General features: G+C 43.5%; 2 protein-coding genes across 2 annotated transcripts; both read right to left on the reverse strand.

The window, feature by feature from the left end:
• Nucleotides 1-1,817: 1,817 nt before the first annotated feature.
• Nucleotides 1,818-8,995, reverse strand: paqr7b (progestin and adipoQ receptor family member VII, b). Its single transcript, XM_015348408.2, has 2 exons — nucleotides 8,789-8,995; nucleotides 1,818-7,695 (listed from the first exon to the last, which is right to left on the reverse strand). Exon 2 carries the CDS (start codon nucleotides 7,655-7,657, stop codon nucleotides 6,599-6,601), a length of 1,059 nt encoding a protein of 352 aa, XP_015203894.2. The 5' UTR covers nucleotides 7,658-7,695; nucleotides 8,789-8,995; the 3' UTR covers nucleotides 1,818-6,598.
• Nucleotides 8,996-12,324: 3,329 nt separating this feature from the next.
• Nucleotides 12,325-17,297, reverse strand: stmn1b (stathmin 1b). The gene is made up of 5 exons (XM_006631263.3): nucleotides 17,198-17,297; nucleotides 14,750-14,793; nucleotides 14,346-14,521; nucleotides 13,832-14,023; nucleotides 12,325-12,803 (listed from the first exon to the last, which is right to left on the reverse strand). The coding sequence occupies exons 2-5, from the start codon at nucleotides 14,763-14,765 to the stop codon at nucleotides 12,744-12,746; spliced, it is 444 nt and encodes a 147-aa protein (XP_006631326.1). The 5' UTR covers nucleotides 14,766-14,793; nucleotides 17,198-17,297; the 3' UTR covers nucleotides 12,325-12,743.
• Nucleotides 17,298-21,496: the final 4,199 nt, after the last annotated feature.

Here is a 21,496-nt window from a genome sequence, read left to right on the forward strand (position 1 = left end):
ATAGGAAAGTAAAATAATATCAAGCTCAAGCAGCACAATGAGGTGACAAGAGCCAGTTATTGATTTACCAGAAGACAGGACACGAATTGACGTAGTTCAAAAATTTAAGAAGTCTATTTTAAAAGGCAATGCTTCCATCTAGTGGTGTCTTTCATTACAGCACTAGCGAGCTAGCCTGGCTGTATAGAATGCCGTTCTGAAGACTTAATTCCGATGCTGTAGTGACACCTTCACCATATTCATGTATGCAGAAGACAGAAAGAATTAAAGGATGTCTGTGCACAGTGATGAGTTACAGGGCTGTGGCTGAATGAAACCTAACCACTCATCACAGGACACAAGACTACACCCAGTATACAGTATATTACATCACGGGGAACAGATACACATTCACTTACACAAATGAAGGATAATATAGAATTAGACACATTACCTGGAGGACAGAATATCATTGCACCATGGGAGGAAAGAAGATTAACATTGGGTGAACATTCAAACTCCACACAGTAGGCTGGAATCAAACCCACAACCCAGGAGCTGTGCCACACCACCCAGAACTGTGCTTTCCTTGTTACCCTAGCAAACGCAAAAAGGAGGCTTTGACACGACCCCTTCATTTTTTTATATGCAAGTCCTGATACACTGATGTATGATGTACTGTACAGATATATACAGTATGCTGTATATACTTTACTGTTCATCAGTTCACAGATATTGGCCCAGAAATTCAGTTATTGCCAGACTCATGCACTAAAGTCTGGTTTGAGGAGCCAATTTGACATTTATTGTTAGTTTTAGGCAATGAAGATATTAGAGAGAAAGAGTGAAAGTCGTGTCAGTGTGCATACTCAGTATCCAGCTAACTGAACAATCCCTGCCACCTTCTGCTGCAACAGAAGGCTCTGTATTACCTGCAAATACAGAATCTGGCAGCACACATCCTCCACATCCAGCCATTGCAGGATCACCTACTGGGGCATCGTCATTGAAAGCATGTCATTTCCTGTACATTGGTGAAGCAGGAAGACTGGCAGATCAGTTCAGAGATCACATCAGAGCACTGAGGGCTAAAGGCTTCCCAGGCCTATACCAATCCCAGATATGATAGCTGCTATGGACAGAGACCCAATCTGCTCATTTAATATGCGCTCCATGTAATACAAGTACTGTTTCTGAAGACCATATATGACTGTCTTAAGATTTAAAGAGGCTACCTGGAATTTTGGGAGCCCCCTTCAGCAGAAGTTTTCAGGACACTTCATCTCCCCATTGATAGGAAGAACTGTGAAGCACAACAATCAGATTCACGGTTTAAAGAATTCACTCATTTTATCCTGCTCACATTCATTAATCAATCTGCCAATGCCTCCACTGCTACACTGGATAAATTACTTGATTAAACACTGCAGACTTACAACCGCAGTGACTCACCGGCAACCTGTGGGATGCCAAAAAATAGTATAATATCACTTTTTTTTTAATTTAGCCCTCAAACATATTCATAATCTTTTGAGGTGTTGGGCAGCCCCAGATAAAGATCCTGCATTGCAACCCCAAGAGTGACCTGCTGAAATGTAGTTCCCCAGTATGGACATTCCTAAATTAAAGCTGCTTACACTGATGCAGCGGACATTCCAATTATGTCCATTTTTAACAAGATGATAATTATCAATGCTTTCATTTCAGCTTCGAAAGCACAAAAAAAGCCGGAACAGGCAAGTTAATCAGTCATACTGAGGTTTTTCCAACTAAACAGCTGCACTTGCTGCTGACCTTGGCATTCCTCTGTACCACAATGAAAGACAGTTCTACCAAAGTTCTGATATAGCATTATTAGTTTATTCACTTAAATACATCAATATAATAACACACAGTCAGTTTTACAGTGGGTTTCTGTTTGAGCGCATCAGATGAGCACATTATCTTTTTCTGTAACTCAGCAAGTACCAAGTTTGCATGAATACTGTAAAAACATTAAGTACACCTCAATGAGTCGCCTGTTGTGTGGATGCTATTTGCTATCTTTGCACCACTGTCTCTCAGCAAGTGACTGGTCACTTGTGAACTTGTTGCAACCTCCTCTCCCTTCACGGCCCTGTGCAGAAATACAAAAGCTTTCACACAGCGCTGACAGACATCAGCAGAAATGTTCTGAGCAGCACGCCACTTGTAATCTCTCAACGACCCCCTGGAAATCATTCTAAAAACCCAGGGTCACAAATCAGATATCACATGGGTAGACAAACAGGACACAACATGAGCCCAGCCAACTCAATCATTTGTTCATAATTGGCTATACGGACAGACGCTGTGCTTTTGAAGAAATTCAGGTTTAGCATGATCATTAGGGAGCAATCGCTGTAGAAGCAGGTTTTTACAGTAATAAAATAAAACAGTCCTGAAAGGATTGAGCGCCACTGAATCATATTAGATCTTTAGTGCAAGATACAGAGCCAAGCTTTCAAAGACAGCAACATTATTTTCTGTAAACCTTTGTGATAAAGTGCTTAAATTATATACAGTATAGCTATATATAATGTCTAATGCATAAACCTATTAGTGCAGAATGCATACAAAGTGTTCAGGCATTATCATTGCTGTGCCTCAGGAGGCATCCCTGTGACATACAGTGAACACTTGTGTCTTGGCACAAACATGCTGGTGTTCTTTTCACCTCCCAACAGAACATTTGGGTTTGAACCTGCCATCGGCAGCTGAAGTATCAGAAGACAGAAACAAAATAAGCCCAATAGAGTGACAGGTAACACTACTCTGCGGCTTCTAAATATTGTGAATACTGCAATCTCAGGTGTTTCCATATTAAAAACATTAATGACATCTTTGTCTGTTGAAAAAGCCAATTAATGTAGCTAACTGCAAAGAAAGTCTCAATAGAATCCTTGTGTGCCTATGTGTGTGTTTATTTTGAGGTCAGTATAGGAAAGTAAGGCATGGCTGTCTCAGTATATGTTATTATCCTCAATTTCCCTTCGGGATCAATAAAGTCTTATCTATCTATCTATTACACACCAAAATCTCACAGGCAAGTATATACTGTTGTGTTCCTCTCTCAGAAATGGTTTAAATTGTAATGCATTAACTTAACATTCATGTTTACCCCCTTCACCCCCACTGAAGCTTAAAAACTATGAACTGTTTTGTCCGTTCTTCCTCTTGAGAAGAAGTTGTTTTTAAAATATTCACATTCAAGTGTAGTCAAATACTGTACATTGGAACCTTGTATCTCAAACAACGCCTTTACTTCCTTAACTATACTCATCCTATCAAGTGGTACCTACAACGCTTCAGTGGATACAAACATTTCAGATATAGGATGCCTGTACTTACATATCAGCTGTGTGTTAATCTAACAAGTAATGCATTTGAAATCTTTATCCAGAATATTTATGTAAAGTACACAGTACAGAGTATGAAATAGCTAAAACTGACACTAATACTTCTCTGGTTTGATAGCTAGGCACATATGTCTTGTTTTGAATGTCCAATATTCAAATTCAGGTCTGAAAATAAGCACCTCGCAGTAATCTAGTTTTTTTTGCAGCATCTGAATCTCCACTTGCTTGCAATGACAAAGAGAGCCTGTCACGATCATGGAGCAACCCCAGATGTACACTGCATCCTTAAAAGTTTCTTTGTGTGGCATAACCAGACAAATAAATCTTTTTTTTCCATTATTAATAGAAGCTATATTCCAAACTCTTCCTCTTAAATGTAATGCCCTATGCCTTATTATATATTTATTATGTCACACAAACAATTGTGAAATATGGATTTATTATCATTGCAATACAGTTTTAAACAGCTACTCTGATTAGATAAATAAGAACTCAAACCCGTTACATTTACTTGGATTTTGTAACAAATTAGTTCAATTTCTAAAAACAATAAGCACAAGCTTGGCACACAATATAACTGCAGCCTTGTTTAGAGTAACTGTCTTCATGTCTATATATTAATCAACCTAGAAAGAAAGCTAAAATAGATATCTGGTTTCTTTAGCTACTATTTACATTTAGTTTCAAATTAAATGTCAGATATAATCCAACTTTATTCATACTTATTTGACGGGCATTTGTTTTTTGTCTGGTCGTGAAAATAAGGCCCACTATAGCAATCAGAAGAGATCATGAATCTGGAGCAGTTCTGTAGAGACACTGGGGTCACATCACTCAGACAGACAATACTGTTGTACTGAATGAATGGGCTTCATACAGGCTGCTCTGATCCACCCAGCTGTACAGTGGTTAACCTGCAAGGAACTAGTGTCCTAAACTTGGTTGTCCATCAGCCTGCTTGACAATACAGGAACTGGCATGAGTGCCAGCTCTATGAACTATTTACACCACGAAGGACTTCCTCTGAAGTATATAAAAAACACGTAGACTTTTAAAAGGGACAAAACGAAATAGGAAAGGTTGTCAAGAACGATGTGGTGGCTTAAGACAGGTCAGACCCTAGAACCTCCACATCTGCTGGTATTTGTCATCAGCTGACCTCTCAGTTACATAATTAAACACGTCATTAAACTATTCATTCATGTGAATTCATCTTTAATTGTTTTCAGTGCTGAAACATGTATCAGGTTTCCCCTGAACTACTGCATTTTATAAGTAATTCCCATTTTCAAAAAAGCAACTTGTGAGTTAGTTCAGGTGTATAATTAAGTTCTTTTACAGTATATAACTGAGACCTTGAATGGAAAAAAACAGCAAGCACATGGGCTGTCTAGGCCTGGAACTGAGGAAGCTTAGCTTACCAACACAGTACAGTCCTGGTAATCAGGGCTTCCCAATTCTGGTCCTGGAAACCCATAGACCTGCTGGTTTTTGTTCCACCTAAGCACTTAAATACTTTATAAATAATAAATAATTAACAAATAATTTATATTTATGATTAATAATTATAAATAATCAGACCCTTAATAGACCTAATAAGAAGTTTAATATGAACCTTTGCTTTCCTATTCATGTAGGAGGTTACCTTTTAACTATTGCATTTCTTGAGTAACTTAAAATCTCAGAGCTTTGAGTATGAAAAAATTGCAAAGGTACCAACCAAGTGACTTGTGGATTCAATTAAGGGTTTGTTTTAGTAAATGAATCCTCAAATGCTTGGCTGCCAAGCAAACCAACAGGCCTGCGAGTCCCGAAGACCAGGACTGGGATCCCCTGCTAACAACAGCACAGAGCTGTACACTTGAATAACTACATGCAAGTAGAGCTTTTCACACTTCTTGCTAACTCAATTTAAAAAAAAGGCAAAACGTGAAAGCCTATAGTGAGTGTACTTCTGCTTCACCAGACCACGTATTTCTCTGTTGAAGTCCATGAACGCCTAATTTTTTCCATCGCACTCTCCAAGATAATCAGTTATTTACCGTTCTGACTCCATTTGTTCAGTATCATTCAGGTTCACCTCTTTTTCACCTCTTCAAAGAAATGAGACAAATGCTATTAAAGCACAACAGCACCACTAAGAAACACACTCTTTCAGATATGGTATTGTTTTCTATGCACTCACAAAATGTTATACTTATTTACAGTATCTTTTTATACTCCATATTAATACTAATTGCATGTATAGCAAGCCGATGTGGCAGTGTCTTCCAATGACATCATGCCTTCACCATGTTCACTATAGCTTCTGTGGCACTCTTTTGTAGAACTGCTTCTGTTCCTATCTGATTTGACTGACAATCTGTACTGATCATTTATCTTCACTTGCAGTTTGAAATGAAGTAAGACAACCTCTTCAAATAGCAGTGACCCTACGTCGGGGATGTCCAGTCCTGGTCTTGGTCCAGCGTAGCTCTTAAAAAGCTAAACCCGTTAAAATCATTTAACAGCTTCTCCCAGCTCTTCAGATACTGCTGCTTCAAAGAGACCTTGCAGATCAACCAGATATCCAAGACCAGGAATGGACACCCTTGTGGCCTAAACTCTCTCAGTCACCTGCACCTTCTGATTTTTTTTTGTAAGTGTGACAAAACACCTGGTGTTGTTTAATACTGTCCTTGCAGTACTCTTGGTGCAATGTGGAGGCGGACCTGAGATTCAGCAAAGCTTTGTCACGTGTATCACTAGAATAGTAGCAGACGTGCAGAAAAGCTGCTGAACTTTCTAATCTTGCCAGATTTGCATACTGTTCCTTTACTTTGTTGAACACTGGTAATATGTCCTCAAGCATTCTGCGCAAGCTCACTTCAGTGATGCAAAGCATGGGCTTTGCATTTTTCCTAAAATAATCTTTTGTCTTGTAATGTCTTAATTACCCTATTCCTCACTGCCCCAGGTAAGGCTTTTTTCTGCAAGAAAATTTCACTGCACATCAAAAAAAAGTATCTGTAAATGCTGCCGTGTCAGAAGGACATGGAGTTTTGCTTAACACTTTTTTAAATAATCCCAGATAAAACTCTGTTTTATAAATACTTTTTCTCCTCTCCCAGTATCCATGTGAACACATTGCCTCCCATGTGCTGTTTGCTTGGCAGACAAAGGAGAAGAAGGATTCTAAATGACAGGACTGTTTCTTAGTAATGACGTGAAGGCTGTTTTGATTGTTTGCCCAAAGCTAAGTCTTATTCCTCTTTCTCCTTTATCTGGGCTCGGACTCTGTTCCTCATGTAGAATGCGGTCAGGGCACTGCAGCAGGCTGTGAACACAAAGAGGGCGCTGAAATCGTGGGTGGAGTCCCCGTGCAGGCGCTCGTACAGAGTCCGGCGCGCGACGTAGTCTATCTTCACCGCCTCGATCTGCGCCAGCGTGCACAGTACCAAGAAGACGTGGAAGATCTGGTGGCCCTGGCCTATGAAGTCGCACTTCCCCGGGAACCACTTCTCGGGGTGCGGGTAGGCGAAGAAGTAGGCACTTACGAGGAAAAACAGCACCTGGTACTGGTGATAGGCGACGGCCTGGTCCGTGCAGCCTTGGGGAGAGCAGGCCCAGATGCGGTGCAGCACCGGGCTGATGTCCAGGCAGTAGGCCAGACCGGAGGGCACGACCTGGAAGAGCTTGTGGACGACCTTGGGCAGACGGCAGCTCATGTACTTCCCATAACAGCACCCGGCACAGGACAGCCAGGCCAGGAAGGCTGCCAAGGGCAGGAAGAAGTGGCGGACGGAGGCGTGCCACTCCTTCTCGATGACGTAGTAAAAGTGCACCAAGGCGCTGCCGTACTGGTAGACGGCCACCCCCACGTAGTCCAGGAAGAAGAAGGTGTAGTGGGAGAGCTCGGACCTGGCGGACAGCAGGTGGGCCAGGGCGCTGCACGACAGGTAGGTGAAAGAGGAGAGGAGGATGATGAAGAGGGGCTGGGCGTGGGGGTCCCTCAGGAAGTCCACCGTCTCGGCCAGCTGCTGGAATTTCACCAGGATGACCAGAGCAGCCACCAGGTGGGTCCAGACGTTGACGGCCTCGTTATGGCGCTGGAACAAGGTCAGGCAGTAGTAACGCCAGCTCTGGTGCAGCGGCCGGTAGCCGGTCCGGATGTGAGGCTCTCGGAAGACCCAGGGCACGTCGACGTCCTGGACGGTGCAGGGCAGAGTCGGGAAGGCGGACTCCAGCAGCCTCGGGATCTGCCGGATCTGCTGCACGTTGATGAACAGCCGGCTGATCTGCTCCATGACGACGGTCGCCATGGAAGCGAGAGAGCTGTACCGTAAGTACCTCCTGGGGTCTGAAGAAAGAAATGATGCTGACTGAGACGTGAGATTAATAAATGAAGCAGGGGAGGTGGTTTTATTCCACCAGTTCACGGCCAACCATCATTGGCATTGGCATTGATTGTTAAACATCAAGTTTCGGTGAAACAAAGTTTAAACGGCCTGAATCCCACACTACATCAATGCTTCCAAAGGTGTCTTTGCTGTTACCCAACTTTGTTAATGTAACAAGAAATTAAAAATTGTAGTGTTATATTCTGGCGTTCTGTGCATACCACATCAACAATTTTACTACAAGTACGATATTATGCTTTCTCTAACAATACTAGTAGCATCACACATTTGTATTTAATTGCAACCAAAAGGTCAGGTAGATTCACGCAGATCAGCAAAGCGCTAATTATTACCCCAATAATGACGTGTATGAAGAATGTACTGTTATAGATTATCACTGGATTTTCTACAGTCTACGAAGGATATTTTTAATGATATTGTAGCGCTATGAAATTTAGGAAATGTATTTGTGCAGCCAAAAGGCAGACGAAAACTACGACCCAAGACCGAAAACCAATATATTAAAGTACTTCCAAAATTATTTTTAAAGGGGTTATTATCTGTTAGAAATAGAAAAACTGCATTTCAGTGATGGGCGAGAAAGGAACAATACAAATTAACACTTAGCTTTAGTGTCAAGAGCCAAATAAGGAGCGTCAGACTGTCGGAAAGCGCTTAATAATGGATTTCTAACGCGTAGGGCACCGGATCACGTGGTCCCCGAATAAATTCGAGCCTTTTCTCTCCTTCACCTTCCAATTCTGTCGCATTACAATAAATAAACTCGGCCAATGACCAGCCTGATGCTTTTTACTGAATGATATGCTCCGGTATACTAAATTCTAATTGCAAAGACCCTAAAGATCTAATGGTAATTTTAGACATATACCAATTGTAAATGATTATTTTTTGTATTAGAAGAGGCTTATCTGTACCGGCAAGCAGGAGGCCGGTCTATAGAATGCACTTTGTGCAATAGCATCCCAATGCACGCCTTTGCTTAAAGCAGGTTTTAAAAAATTGCACACAACTAGAAAGCATTTGATACGTTACCTCTTAAAAAAAGCAGGACCTAGAGAAAATGCAAATGATTCCGTCAGTAATGTAACTGTCCTCTGGCAGTAATCTCCGCAATTCCCAATAAAAAAAAATCCTATTCCTGTGCTGGGGAAGCCGCCGCTCGCCCAGTACCGCTTGCTAAGCAAGGGAGAGGCTGGTCCGCAAACTCCCAGCGCCGGACAGGCAGGCAGCTCCACCAATCAAAGAACGGTCCAGGGCGAGATCGCTCTCGCATCCCAACCAATGAGGCGCAGCTCAGCAGGTCTCTCTTGGCACGAGTCAGCCCGGGTCGGGCAATGTGAGCGAAAAAGGCTCCGGGTTGCGTTCGGAAAATGTGAAAATGCCCATCCCACACCAGCGATCGTCTCGGATTGTGTCATGCTATTCAAAGAGGTCTGTGGGAGTGTGGCTGTTCTGTTGCGTAACATAACATCAGGCAAGCCTAAGAATCTAAATTTCAAATTCCGGGCAAAAGATACAATACGTAAATTGTGCCCTTGCTTTTCTAACAACAACAACAACAACAATAATAATAATTCCTTACACTTATATAGCACTTTTCTGGACACGCAGAGGGTCAGTACACTCAGCACAGATCAGTGGGGAGGAGAACAGAGTGATGAAGCCAATTCATAGATGAGGATTACTGTATTAGGAGGCAAACTTTAGTAAAGTCCAGGGGGAAATTTGGCCAGGACATCAGCGTAACACCACGGCGTTTGTCTTCAACAAACGCCATGGTATTTTTAATGACCATGATGAGTAAGGACTTCAGTTTTGTGTCTCATCCAAAAGATGGCGTCTTTATACGGTATAGTGTCCCCAATACTATACAGGTCCCACACAGATCACAGAGTGAGCCCTCCCTACTGGTCTCACTAACACCTCTTCCAGCAGCAACCTTTGCATTCTCAGGAGGTCTCCCATCCAGGCTCACACATGCTTAACTTCAGAGGGTTGCCAGTTGTGAGTTGCAGGGTGATATAACTACTGGCTACATAATAATAATGCAATTTTGGTTAAACTTAATGACACTCAATGCCTCTGTTGGTATAAATACGCAGTGGACTTTATTACAAATAACCTCACAGTTGATTTGAAAGCACACACTGTAAGAGTACTACCTGGACTGGGGCTTTTCCTGTTCCCTTCATTCCTTAATATCACAGAAATCACATCAACTGCACCACACCACTGATACAGATTAGCTAGGAGCTAAGGGTCTCACACACAGGGCCAGCAAGTCTAGTTTTTCAGGCCTTTTTATAACAGCCACACCTGAGAAGCAGTTAAACCTTTCTACTTACGCCTAAGATGTACCCTGCTAAAATCCTACAGACAGGAATCCAAACAGGACATGATTTGGACACCTCTGATTAAAACAAAGCACACAGCCAGTCCTGGGTACTCCCTACCTCCTCTCCTCCTTCATTGACCTAATTGGGCTTTAACAAAGGTCTCCAGCTGCTGATGATTTAGAAACCTACAGTACAAAACCTGGTCCGTCCCTCAAGGACTGTAGCTGTGCACCCATTATAAATCTTCCCTGGAAAACAACTCGTTAAAGACAGACTTGTGGATTTCTCATGGGGATGTAAGCCGGCTTTTGTGCCTGGCTTTTTCACTTGTGAAAAATGGAGGTAAAAATACATTTGCATTTGTACTGCTTTGGGCACAGGCTCTTGAGTCTCTCCCTGCCATGGAAACACCCCAGCATTCCAGTCCTCTCTCGGTGCGTGGGAGCGGCTGGGATAATATGGCTTTGTGAGCACAATGTGATCGATACCCATGAAAGAACTTCATTGTTAATTCAAAACCAGCAAAGGCGTGCTGAAATATTCACCGGCCCGCTCAAGAACCTGTTCGGGTTTCTCGTGCATGGTACACGTGCATTTAAAAAACGATATCCAGCACCTCAAAAGGAGAGCTGCTTCAACGAGAGACTCCGGCACCATCCTTTTGCTGACTGCTAAGGACAGCGAGCGTAGTCCATGGAAACGGACCGATACTCCTCCAGTCAAGCACAACACGAGGTTTCTTCACATTTCTTCGCATTCTTCATACCAGAAACTCACCCCCAGAGCTGGAGCTATGGAGCAGTTAGGACAGCATTTAAAGAAGCTAAAACAGTGCTTTTAAGCACTGCAAGGTCCCAGTCATTGTAGGCTGCATCAGATTATTGTTCTGTTAAGAATGGTTTCAGTGTTAATTCCTTACACTTATACAGCACGTTTCTGGAGACTGCACCCAAAGTGTTTTACAGGCAATGATGACCCGCCCCACCACAACCACCAACATGTAGGCCCCAGCCCGATGATGTGACAGAGACTTGCCTACCTGTTTTAGCACAACACAACTCCAATTGATATTTAAAGATTGAAGAAACAGATGACGAACAAATGGTCATGTGCAAATGCAGATCTAGCGCAAGACGTACTTGGAAAGCAGAGCAGTACTTTCAGGCCAAATGGCTTCCTAATCTCTGAAGCCCCTGCTGGTGGAAAAATAACGAGCATCTCCCTGTTCCACTTCCCAGTTAGAACAGTTAAATTGTACAATGCACTCGCAAAATGCTATCATATAAAATACGAAGTAGGAAGCAATGCCAGACAGCATGGTAAACAGTGAATTCCAGTTGCTAGTAACCAGGAAAACCCATTTATGCAAGAAAAAAAATTTGGGCAAGCAATTAAACATCATCTTTAGCCTTACATCATAGTTTAGAATTAAATGCATAATCTAAATAAAACTGCATTTAACAAACGGAGCTTAAACTTCTATACCTACAGGTCTCAAAAGTGGATGATCTAATCTTATGAAAGAGGTATTTCACGAATTATCCGTTTTTCAACTTTCTCCACTAGATGGCGGTACAGCACTAGCTTGCGTTAAGTGGAGAACTACATTCTTTAAAACCATGTGAGAACTTTTCAGTAACAAACTAAACCCTCCAAGTTTGTTAAATTTATTTTCCTCAAAGAATAACTATCATGTTCCCTTAGACACCAGTCGTTCCCTTTTGCCCGTTCATGCAAACCATCTTCAGAACAGCAAGGCTGAGACAAACTGTAGGTGCCCATTCAAGTAGCAGCTACTCAAGAAAGGAAAAGCAGCAGATCTAAGGCAGAGGGAATACACACTTGGAAGAACATTAACAGGGTGACATTGTGGTCTGCATTGGTGCCTGTCAGCACTGAAGCCCTGGGTTCAGTTCCTGGGAGGCTGTCTATGTGGAGTTTGTATGTTCCTGCGAGTTTCCTCCGGGTGCTTCGGTTTCCTTCCACAGCCCAAAGGCATGCTGGTAAGTTAAATGGCTTCTGGGTAAAGCTGGGTAGCCATAGTGTGAGTGTGTTTGTCTGTGTGTGTGTCCTGCAATGGACTGGCATCCCGTTCCGCGTGCGTCCTGCCTTGTGCCCCTCTTTGCCAGGATACGCTCCGACTCCCCCTTGGCCCTGTATCGGATAAAGTGGTTACAAGACTGACAGATGGAAGAACAAACATCCGTTTAGAAATGAAGGCAGAGGCAGGACTAAACGAACAAACTGTGTGCAACTTTATTAAGCTTAAGGAACAGCAGTTCTGACTTACACAGATACAGATTTCCAGCTTGCGCTATGCAACAATGTTAAAGACCCAAGTGTAATAGAGACATGCTTTCTTCTAGGTAAAAACACTGCTTATTTCAGAGATCCAAAGCCGCAATTGGACAACCTACAAATAGAAAACTGATGCAACAAGGAATAACTACAGCAAAAACCACTGCAATTACACTTATGTGGGGGTGGGAAGAAAAATGGAACAATGTTCCAGGTTTTCCCTTAATCCTTCAGTTAACAAGGTAGACAGTGAACAAAACCATCCGGAAAAAAAAAAAAAAGATACTGGCCATGAAGAAAAAAAAAAATCTTTGGATACGTAAAAAAACCCTATATTCCCCAAATTTTAAAGTTCAGTTCTCGCCGCCTTCTTTGGTTTCCTTATTCTTTCGAACTTCTTCAATTTTCTTGTCCTACAATAAAGACAAGCCAGTTAGTTTTCAGCACTAACCAAATACATCACAAACGCATCGTCTGCACAACAGCTGGTTGCAAGAATACTTCATTCAGGTCTCTGAAATGGGTTTCAAAGCTCTTGCTATACTATACAATTTAAAAGCCTCATCTTCAAGAAAACTGGATATCAGGATCCCCAAATATATGCTGTTCTGGACTTTATATATCAAATCGTGCATTTTTAAATGATAATGGTGCTAAATCCAATTCCTAAGCATTATTTAAAAGCAAACCTGTGAAAGATTTACCCTAAACCTAATAACGGTATTAAGTCAAAAGCATTTCATTACGTAAGCAATTCTAAAAAAGACTCAAGAAACACTGTACAATAACACCCATTACATTTAAAACAAGGAAGCCCTCAAATTTTTAAATTTGGTGAAAGCACCTTTAAAAACTATAGTGAAAGGGTGGCTCTTGCAGGAAGTTGCAAGAATGTCCAGCTGCAATGGATGTGGGCACCGTTCTGCCACCACAAAACTACACAAAAGGCTCCAGCATCCATCCTGCGGAGCCAGGTCTTTGGCAGGGTGAGGTGACCTTAATCGGCAGTCGACTACCTAATGCAATACATCCTTAAAGCAGCCAGGAGCCTCGACCTCCCAGTGTCTTCTACAAGAGACAGAAGATCTACTCTGTATGGTATATACAAGGAAGCCAGTGCCCTTGTGCTGGCTGGCCAACACACGCATCCACAGGACAGGAGCTGTGTGCTGAAGCAGACCGCTTCATGTACATTCCAGCTCTTAAATGTATAGCAAGACAAAGGCTGGAGGACCCTTGCAAATGAAAGAACTGGATTTTTCACCTACTTCAATGACACCAGTTCTGAGGCACGCAGGCTGAAAAGCCCTGCAGAGACTTACCACACTACCGCTAACACCTCTTTCTCACAGTCACGGCCCAGAGAGAGCGCACAGAAGCGACAGGGAGCACAAACACAGGAAGCGGAGGCCTCCCAACCTCGCGTTCTGCTCGCGTTTACCTTTTCTTTGAACTTTTCGCTTTTGGCCGCCAGCAACGCGGTGCGATTCTCTTTGTTGGCCTCCATCTTCTGGTTCAGCTTCTCCTCAGCCATTTTGCTGAAGTTGTTGTTCTCCTCCATCGCTTTCTGCAGGACTTCCTTCTCGTGCTCGCGCTTCTCGGCTAGGTGCTTCAGAACCTCTGCTTCGTGGGACTGCGAGGGGGGGGGAGAGAAACAGCGAGTCAGAAGAGAAACCGCTAGAACCGTTTGGATTTAGCTTGTGCTTCATCCCCGGACGTCAGGGCAACAGCCATTTCTCAGCTTCCAGACACTCGCTTGCCTCTGCTTCAACCCAGCACAGCCTGTGGCTCCAACACCACACACGTGTGCCAATGGTATCCACGCTTGATCGCTCACACATGCAGCAAAACTGCACAGCAACCGGTCACGGCTTCCAGAGGGGGCTGGCCGGCCATCTTCCATCGAGAACCCTCGCCAGCCCCAGCCCCCGGCCCCCAGCGCTCGAGGGGGTTACCTTGCGCCTCTCTTCCGCGGCCTCCAGCTTCCTCTGGATCTCCTCCAGCGAAACGTCCTTCTTCTTGGGGGGCGAGAGGTGGAAATCGGCCTTGGGCTCCGGGGCCGAAGGGCTCAGGATGACTTCGAAGGCCTGGCCAGAGGCACGCTTGTCCAGCTCCTTGACCTGAATATCTGCTGCAAGAGCGAGATACCGACTGCCCAGTTCAGTACCCAGGCCGTGGGGGATTTTTATACAAACGAACCAGAAATATCATTCAGACGAGGACATTACAGAAGGAAACGAGGCGTTCCCGATTCTAAAACCTAGCCTGAGATTCGAGCATTTCCAGATTTATTTCTGCAGGTTAGAGGACACTGGACTAGAGAAAAGAAATTTATCGGGCTTGAGAAAAAAAAACTCACCTCCAGAGGAAGCCATTTCACTGCAGACTGAAGTCTGGTAGACCCTGGAAAAAAAGGCACAAAACTAAAATCCAGCCATTTAGACATTCCCAAACAGCACAACACCCAGAAATGCAGTTTGTCAGAGCTGCTAGCTAGACTTGCTTCAACCCTTTGTGGTGTGGAACTTAGTATCACATTTGATGTATGAATTAAGGTCTTTGTTCCAGGCCAGGGCCACTGAAGCTCAAAGAGCTAAATAGCTTAAATGCTGACAGAAAAAACCTGCTCTATTCTGCACTGTATAGGAATAAGGTTTTAAAGAGGCATCCCAATCAATCCTGAAGCGGCACCTGTAACGAACCACTGTCGGAAGCTCAGGTGAGGGGTCAGCACGGTCAGGAGAGCAGCGGCTTTCCCACCCACCTGCGCTGCGCCCCCCTGTGGGCTGACGCTGCGAGTACAGGATCAACGACAAGTGCGCTCGCTAATCACAGCACAGAAATCAGGAGTGAGAATGAGCCACAGATTGCTGGACTCCAATTCAAGAGGGGGAAAACAGGCTCCCAGCTAACGAGTGCAACGGCGACGCCACTTGAAACATCTCAGAATTAAACGAGGCACCGCCCTAGCCCTAAATACACAGCTCCCTCAGTGCCGTGCGTACGAATTGCCGATTGATTCAACAACTTCGGGCAAGAAATTATTATTTTTTTTAAAAAAAAAAAGATATTTCCTTCTAACTCATCTCTATCTGAATTACTATGAACCGATCTCTACGTCCCCAAACGCCTTGCAGACGAATTTACATCACCCTTGAGTGGAGCTTTTTAAATCCCGAATCCACGCACTGCACGGATCTAAACCAATTGTGTCAACAGGCGAGATCCTGTTGCCGACGATGAGCAATTATTAAACTACAGCAGCCGTCCATAGGAGGACCAGGCGACGCTCTGGGGCTCAAAGCCTCTTGGCGTTCCGTTAATATTTGCATGTCATCATCCACTCTTGCATGCATGGAGACCCACGAAAGATAACTCTCCCCAATTTGGCGTCTGTTTGCATAAACCCGTAGAAATCTGTCAAGCGAGGATGAATTCACAGCGGGGGTGGGTGGGTGTGAGTCTACTGACGCCCGGGCGCGGCTGGTGACAGCGAAGGTGACCACCAAGAGCCACGGGCTGATGGTTGGCGAGCATCTTCGCCGGGTCCAGCCGTAGTTCTCCCGTTACAGAACCCGCTGCCAGCCGGCAACAAACCCGGTTTCTCCCGCGACAACGGCTCTTTTAACACACTGGGAGCAGGACGCGTGTTAACAAAGAGCCGCCGTCACGAGGAGGGAGGAAAGCGAACAAAGAGACGGGCGCGTGCCTCCCCCCCCCCCCCCCACAAGACCCTTCAGAGAGAGGCAGAGGGGCCAAGTTCACCCCCAACAAAATCTACTAACGATGTTAAAATCCGAATATTACAGCGGGATCCGGGGTGTCAGAGCGCTAAGCACCTGAAACGGGCGCGCCACAACTATTAAAACGCTGTCTTTGTTTTGTTTTTTTTTAACCTGTCCGCCTATTTATTGTTTGTTACGGTCGACCCGAATCGCTCGCAATTAAACTCCCCCAGAGAACAAAAACGCCTCCGTCCAGACAATGGACAGCCCAGCCGAACCTAGGCTATTCTCTCTCTCTCCTTAAGGAGAAAAATATATATGTATAAGATGTGGGCTGATAAGACAAGCCTTCGACCCGATTATTCAGATCATCTCGCAACCTCAGAAAAAAAAAATCCAGACGCGGCTATCGAAAAGGCGAGATGCCCAACCTAATTAAAGAATCCTGCACATGACAGGTTAGTTAGGACGAAATGCACAGCTCTCCGCCACAGACCGCCGCCCAGGACTGTGGTAATATTGACAACGCTTGGAGCAGCTAAACCGGACTAGTTTTGGTCTTTTTTTTTTAACAAAAAAATCCCCTTCCCCCCCCCACCTCAGCACGCTTAAAGAGCAGAACAAAGAAACGGGACTGGGCGGCTAGACCCAGCCTCTGGAAATTTCTAGGCTCCTGTGCTTCAGCCCCGATCCGCCGACGAGCCGGGCACCCGCCTTTTTTTTTTCCTCCACAAGACAAAAGGTACAGCCGCTGGTAACGCAGCGATGATGCCATGGCGAGGCACATATATGAGCGTCGCCCAGGGATGAAAACGGTCCAGCTCAGCCAACCCTTAACCCAATGCAAAAAAAAAAAACCCGAGAAAATCCCACAGTAAACATTCGCGCTACAGGTTCGACCCTCTTTCCGAAAAAGAGCACAATGCACTTGATGCTGCAGAACCACTCACCTTTTTCAACAAGCTTTTTTATTATCGAGGAATGCTTTCGCTACCCTGCGTAAAACATATTTTGCAAATGAATATACGATAGGGGAAAAACCTCGCTACCACCCTTCACGGCATCAATAACACCCAACCCACCTTTATTGCAACACGGCTGACAGATTCCCCACACCGCCGGCGTTATCGCGCCCAATTCTTTCTCTGCCTGAAACTGGCTGTTCGCGCAAAAAAGGACCAAAGCCTTGACGTCATCTGCCAGCCTTGAAGGCCATTGGCTGCCGGGGCAAAACAGCCGCTCCCCGCCCCGCTCGCCTCGGACGCTGGTCTTTGTAGTTCTTTCACGGAAACATACAAAACAAAACCACGAGGTGATGATACTGTAGCTCCAGGTGGAGATGTTGCTTAGGACGGGTGTCTTCGAGGGCCTGTCGCTTTTAAATACTCCGGCACTTCGAACAAAAGATACAATGACATCCAATCTCATCAAGATTATTTCTCATATACTCTTTCATGGGTGCCATAGAAATGTATTTTATTCTCGGGTTAGTTAGCTAGGAAATTATCTCTCTCCAGTTTGCTAGCTAACTGTCCTAGGCTGCTGATGAAACTTAAAGATAAAAGCAGGCTGCCTAGTCCTTGAGTTTTAAATGTGCTCAGAATGACATGTTTTTATACGCCCCCTGGTTTGCACGCTGTGAAATGAGTGTAATTCTCTACCTATGTTTCCACTTGAATGAAATGTATATGTATAGATATACTGTATGGCACTGTAGTGCAGTGGTTAGTATTGCTGCCTTGCAGTGCTGGGGTCCTGGGTTCATTTCTGGATGTGGGGTGCTATGTATGCATGTGGCGTTTGTATGCTCTCCCTGTGTTCACACAGGTGTCCCCCAGGTGCTCTGGTTTCCTCCCACAGTCTGAAGTGGCTTCTGGCTGGAAGATTAATTGGCTTCTGGAAAAGCTAGCCTTAGTGTGAGTGTGTGCATGTCTATGTATGCCCAGCGATAGACTTATATGCCTGCTGCTTGCTGGACAGCACAAGCTCCCCTGGGATCTTGTATTGGATAAAGTGATTAGAAAATGGACAGTTGAATGTTAATTGACAATAAGGTCATCCAGTGTGATCAAGCATTTGTCTTTTTATTTTAACAGGCATACAAGCCTGGACTTGTGAGGTTTTGTATACCTAATGCCTGGAATACCTTATGAAACAAAGTGACTGATATCTTTCTGTCTGTATTACATCAGATCTCTGCCCCCTCAACTAAAGAATTGATCCTTTAGAGGTAATATGTTGCATAAGATGTAAATGTTCATCTTTCAACATAATTATGGTAGAAGACCTGATTTATTCCTTGTGAATTAGTAATAGAGTTTAATCCCAAATGGCATTGCTCACTGCAAAAGTATGTTTTAAGATCTACACTGTAAGTATTTTGTTACTTGCAAAAACAAAAGGCTATTACAGGTAATGGGGACTCCCCTCCACCACCACCAATGTGCAGCATCCACCTGGATGATGCGACTGCAGCCATAGTGCACCAGAATAAAGCTACACACAGCTACACAAATAAAGCTACACACAGGTCTTAATTTCAATAGATTGTCCCACCAGATGGACGTTCCTATTTTTGACACCTACATCATGAAATTGCATTTCAGAAGGCATTGAAAGGCTTTATACAGTGGGGGTTAGGGGTGTGTGATTACGTCATTGTGTTTCATTACATAATCATGTTCTGTAACCTTGCTAGTAGGCATGAAAAGAAAATTGGCGTATTCCCTGATCCATTATTCTTTTTCAAGATCCTACTGTTGTTTGTCTGATGGAACAATGATTGTTTTCCTTGGTTTCTTCTGTGCTCTTTCCTGGTGTGTAGGATAAGTGGAAATTTCCAGTGCTCTTACAGATGTGGCTGAAGCTAAGATTAAGGATCTAGATTAAGAAATCGTGATCCATCTATAGTTAATTGCTGTCAGTTCCACTTTAATCAAGAACAGCAAGGGCTGAGTACACTGCACAGAGCAATGGAAGTATGCAGGACCAGGTATTTCTCTTAAAGGGCTGTTATTTATTCCTAACTGATTTTGTTTTATTTTAATTTATAAAAATACTAGTTTGTTTGTGATGTATTGTACTTAAGAGATGGTAGAATAGAAATCTCCACTCCTCACTAGAAAGTTTAATAATGAAACTCATTTTCAGGAGGAAAGTGGAGGAGTGTTTCTTGTTTTCTGACAAAATACAGATGATAAAAAGTATTGGTGAGGCGGTCACACAGGGATAATGTTAGAAGTCCTACTAAATTCTGCCACACAATGTTATAATCACAGTACCTTTAATTTCCAGTCTAATCATGGTGAAATTGAGAAAAACAAAGCATTTTTACATAAAGTGTCTTTTCCAGAAACGTGCACATGGTCTGGCATTGTTTCTGTTTGACTGATAACTCTTGTAGGCTTTAGAAGAAAATTAACTGCCTTCTGTGCCAGTGGAGCAAATTGAGTAGCGTCTGTCTTGAGAGGAATAACACATGCTAACTGATTACATAAGGCTTTCGAGTGTACAGAGCCAGACCTCTGTGAAATGAGCGTGGCTTTTCCGGTTACGCTGAGAGAGAGGATGGTGCCCCTGTAGTCACGTTTGTGTCTTTGTGCCTGCAGGAAGCCTGTTGTGTAACCCTCTGTAGTGGCTGGTAATGTGTGTTGGAATGCTGGAGCTCAGCTCAGTCCCTGCCACTCTAGGGCACATATTTGTAATGGGCCTTTCTTTCACTGAGCTCAGGTCTTTAAAAGAGTCAATCAAAACATCACATCTGTAAATAATGCAGTAGAGAGCAAAGAGGTCCCTAACATGAGACCTGTAGGGCTAATGGAAGGTTAAACTTTCTCATTAGGTAACTAAACCTCAGAGAAAAGCATATAATCTTCTTTAATCTGAAGAGCCAGGCAATGTAATGTGATATTTTGTCTTGTATCCACATTACCAATACACAGCTGTTCAGTGGTATAAGACTCTTTTAGCACTCAAGCATGTTTTAGCTTGTTTCAGGTTGTTTGTCATGAAATGAGAACGTTCCGGTGAAGTGGTCAGTTATCAGCCAAGGTGAGATGCCAGAGGTGAACGGAACAGAATCAATTAATACATTTAATGAAACATAATCAATAAAAATGGTATTTACACATTTGCGAATTTCGGTATTACTGTAATAATTATAGGTATCTTTTCAAGGATGGATCTGTGACTTTCTCCTTTTCAACAAAATCACACATATATATGTATATGATGTCTACATAAAGTATCTCTGTACTTAATAAGGTGTAAAGTTGCTTTATCATTATAGTGATAAAATGTGTTACTGATTAAAATCAGAAGTCATCCTGAAAAATCATCTGAAATTTAGCTGGTTATACTTTCCTTAGATGGACAAGGCTGTTCAATAAGCAGGTTAGCAGCTCATTAGACAAATTATGTCATTTCTGTACAGTGCAGCTCTCCAGAGACCGGAGCAGTTTATAGATTGCCCCTTTCCCGTCAGTGTGGCCCTACAGAGGGGGGAATGCTATTAAGGCAACTGGCTATGAATGCAGAAACACTGTCAAATAGAGTAGCGTCAGCACACGTGCTCAGCAGCAGCATCAGAGACAATTGCTAGAAATAGCATCTTCTGCACCAGCAGCCAGAGAACAGTCAGCTAACACCTGGCTGACACTTCCAGAGCCGGCACGCTGCAGGGAAAACACAAAAACACCATTAAGAGGAATGTTTAGAAATTTCACACTGGCAGCATTTTGCTTTAAAAAAGCACTCTCTAAAACAACACATAATATGATGCTAACTGTCAGATTGTTTAGCTCCTGCTGTTTGTATGATGACAACATATATTATCATGCTGTCGTGGTAGGAGAGGTAGTCTGAACTGTGTGGTTTCCTTGATCCTGAAAAATAGAAAAATACATGTGTGCAGGTATGCATTACCTCCCTTACACTGGGGTGAAAAAACACTATTATGATTTCTTTTATTCCTGCTGCCCTTTAGTTTTCTACCTGGGGCTGTTCTTGTCTGTTTGGGTCACAGGTCCAGGTTCCACCATGCACTTTCCCTGTGGTGGTCTGATATACTGTACATGTGGCGCTGTGACTGGGACTTGTTACAGAGGCAGCAGTCTAGTCACACTCTGCTTTTCCTGTATAAACATCCCATTGAAGAAAATCACTGCACTTAAAGAAAGGATAAGCTAATCAGAATTTCACGATGCACATTTTACAATGTAGTTTGCATTGCATTTTTTTAATTTGAATGTTTCTGTTTCTCAATGCTTTGGTTTCTCCTGTTTTAACCAATAACGTTTGCTGACAGGTCTTGGGTAAAGAAAAGAATTATGGACAGACACATACTGTAAATGTGTGGAATGAAAAAGTACACAGAAAGAGTG

The sequence above is a fragment of the Lepisosteus oculatus genome, chromosome 11, assembly GCF_040954835.1.
Source record: "Lepisosteus oculatus isolate fLepOcu1 chromosome 11, fLepOcu1.hap2, whole genome shotgun sequence".
In the NCBI taxonomy this organism is placed as follows: Eukaryota; Metazoa; Chordata; class Actinopteri; order Semionotiformes; family Lepisosteidae; genus Lepisosteus; species Lepisosteus oculatus.

Excerpts from the sequence above, each read along its gene's own strand:
- paqr7b (XM_015348408.2), bottom strand. The coding sequence starts at position 7,657 with ATGGCGACCGTCGTCATGGAGCAGATCAGCCGGCTGTTCATCAACGTG.
- stmn1b (XM_006631263.3), bottom strand. Across the intron at positions 14,024-14,345 it reads CCGCGGAAGAGAGGCGCAAG|TCCCACGAAGCAGAGGTTCT; the intron begins GTAACCCCCTCG and ends CCCCCCTCGCAG. Across the intron at positions 12,804-13,831 it reads GCGAAAAGTTCAAAGAAAAG|GACAAGAAAATTGAAGAAGT; the intron begins GTAAACGCGAGC and ends TCTTTATTGTAG.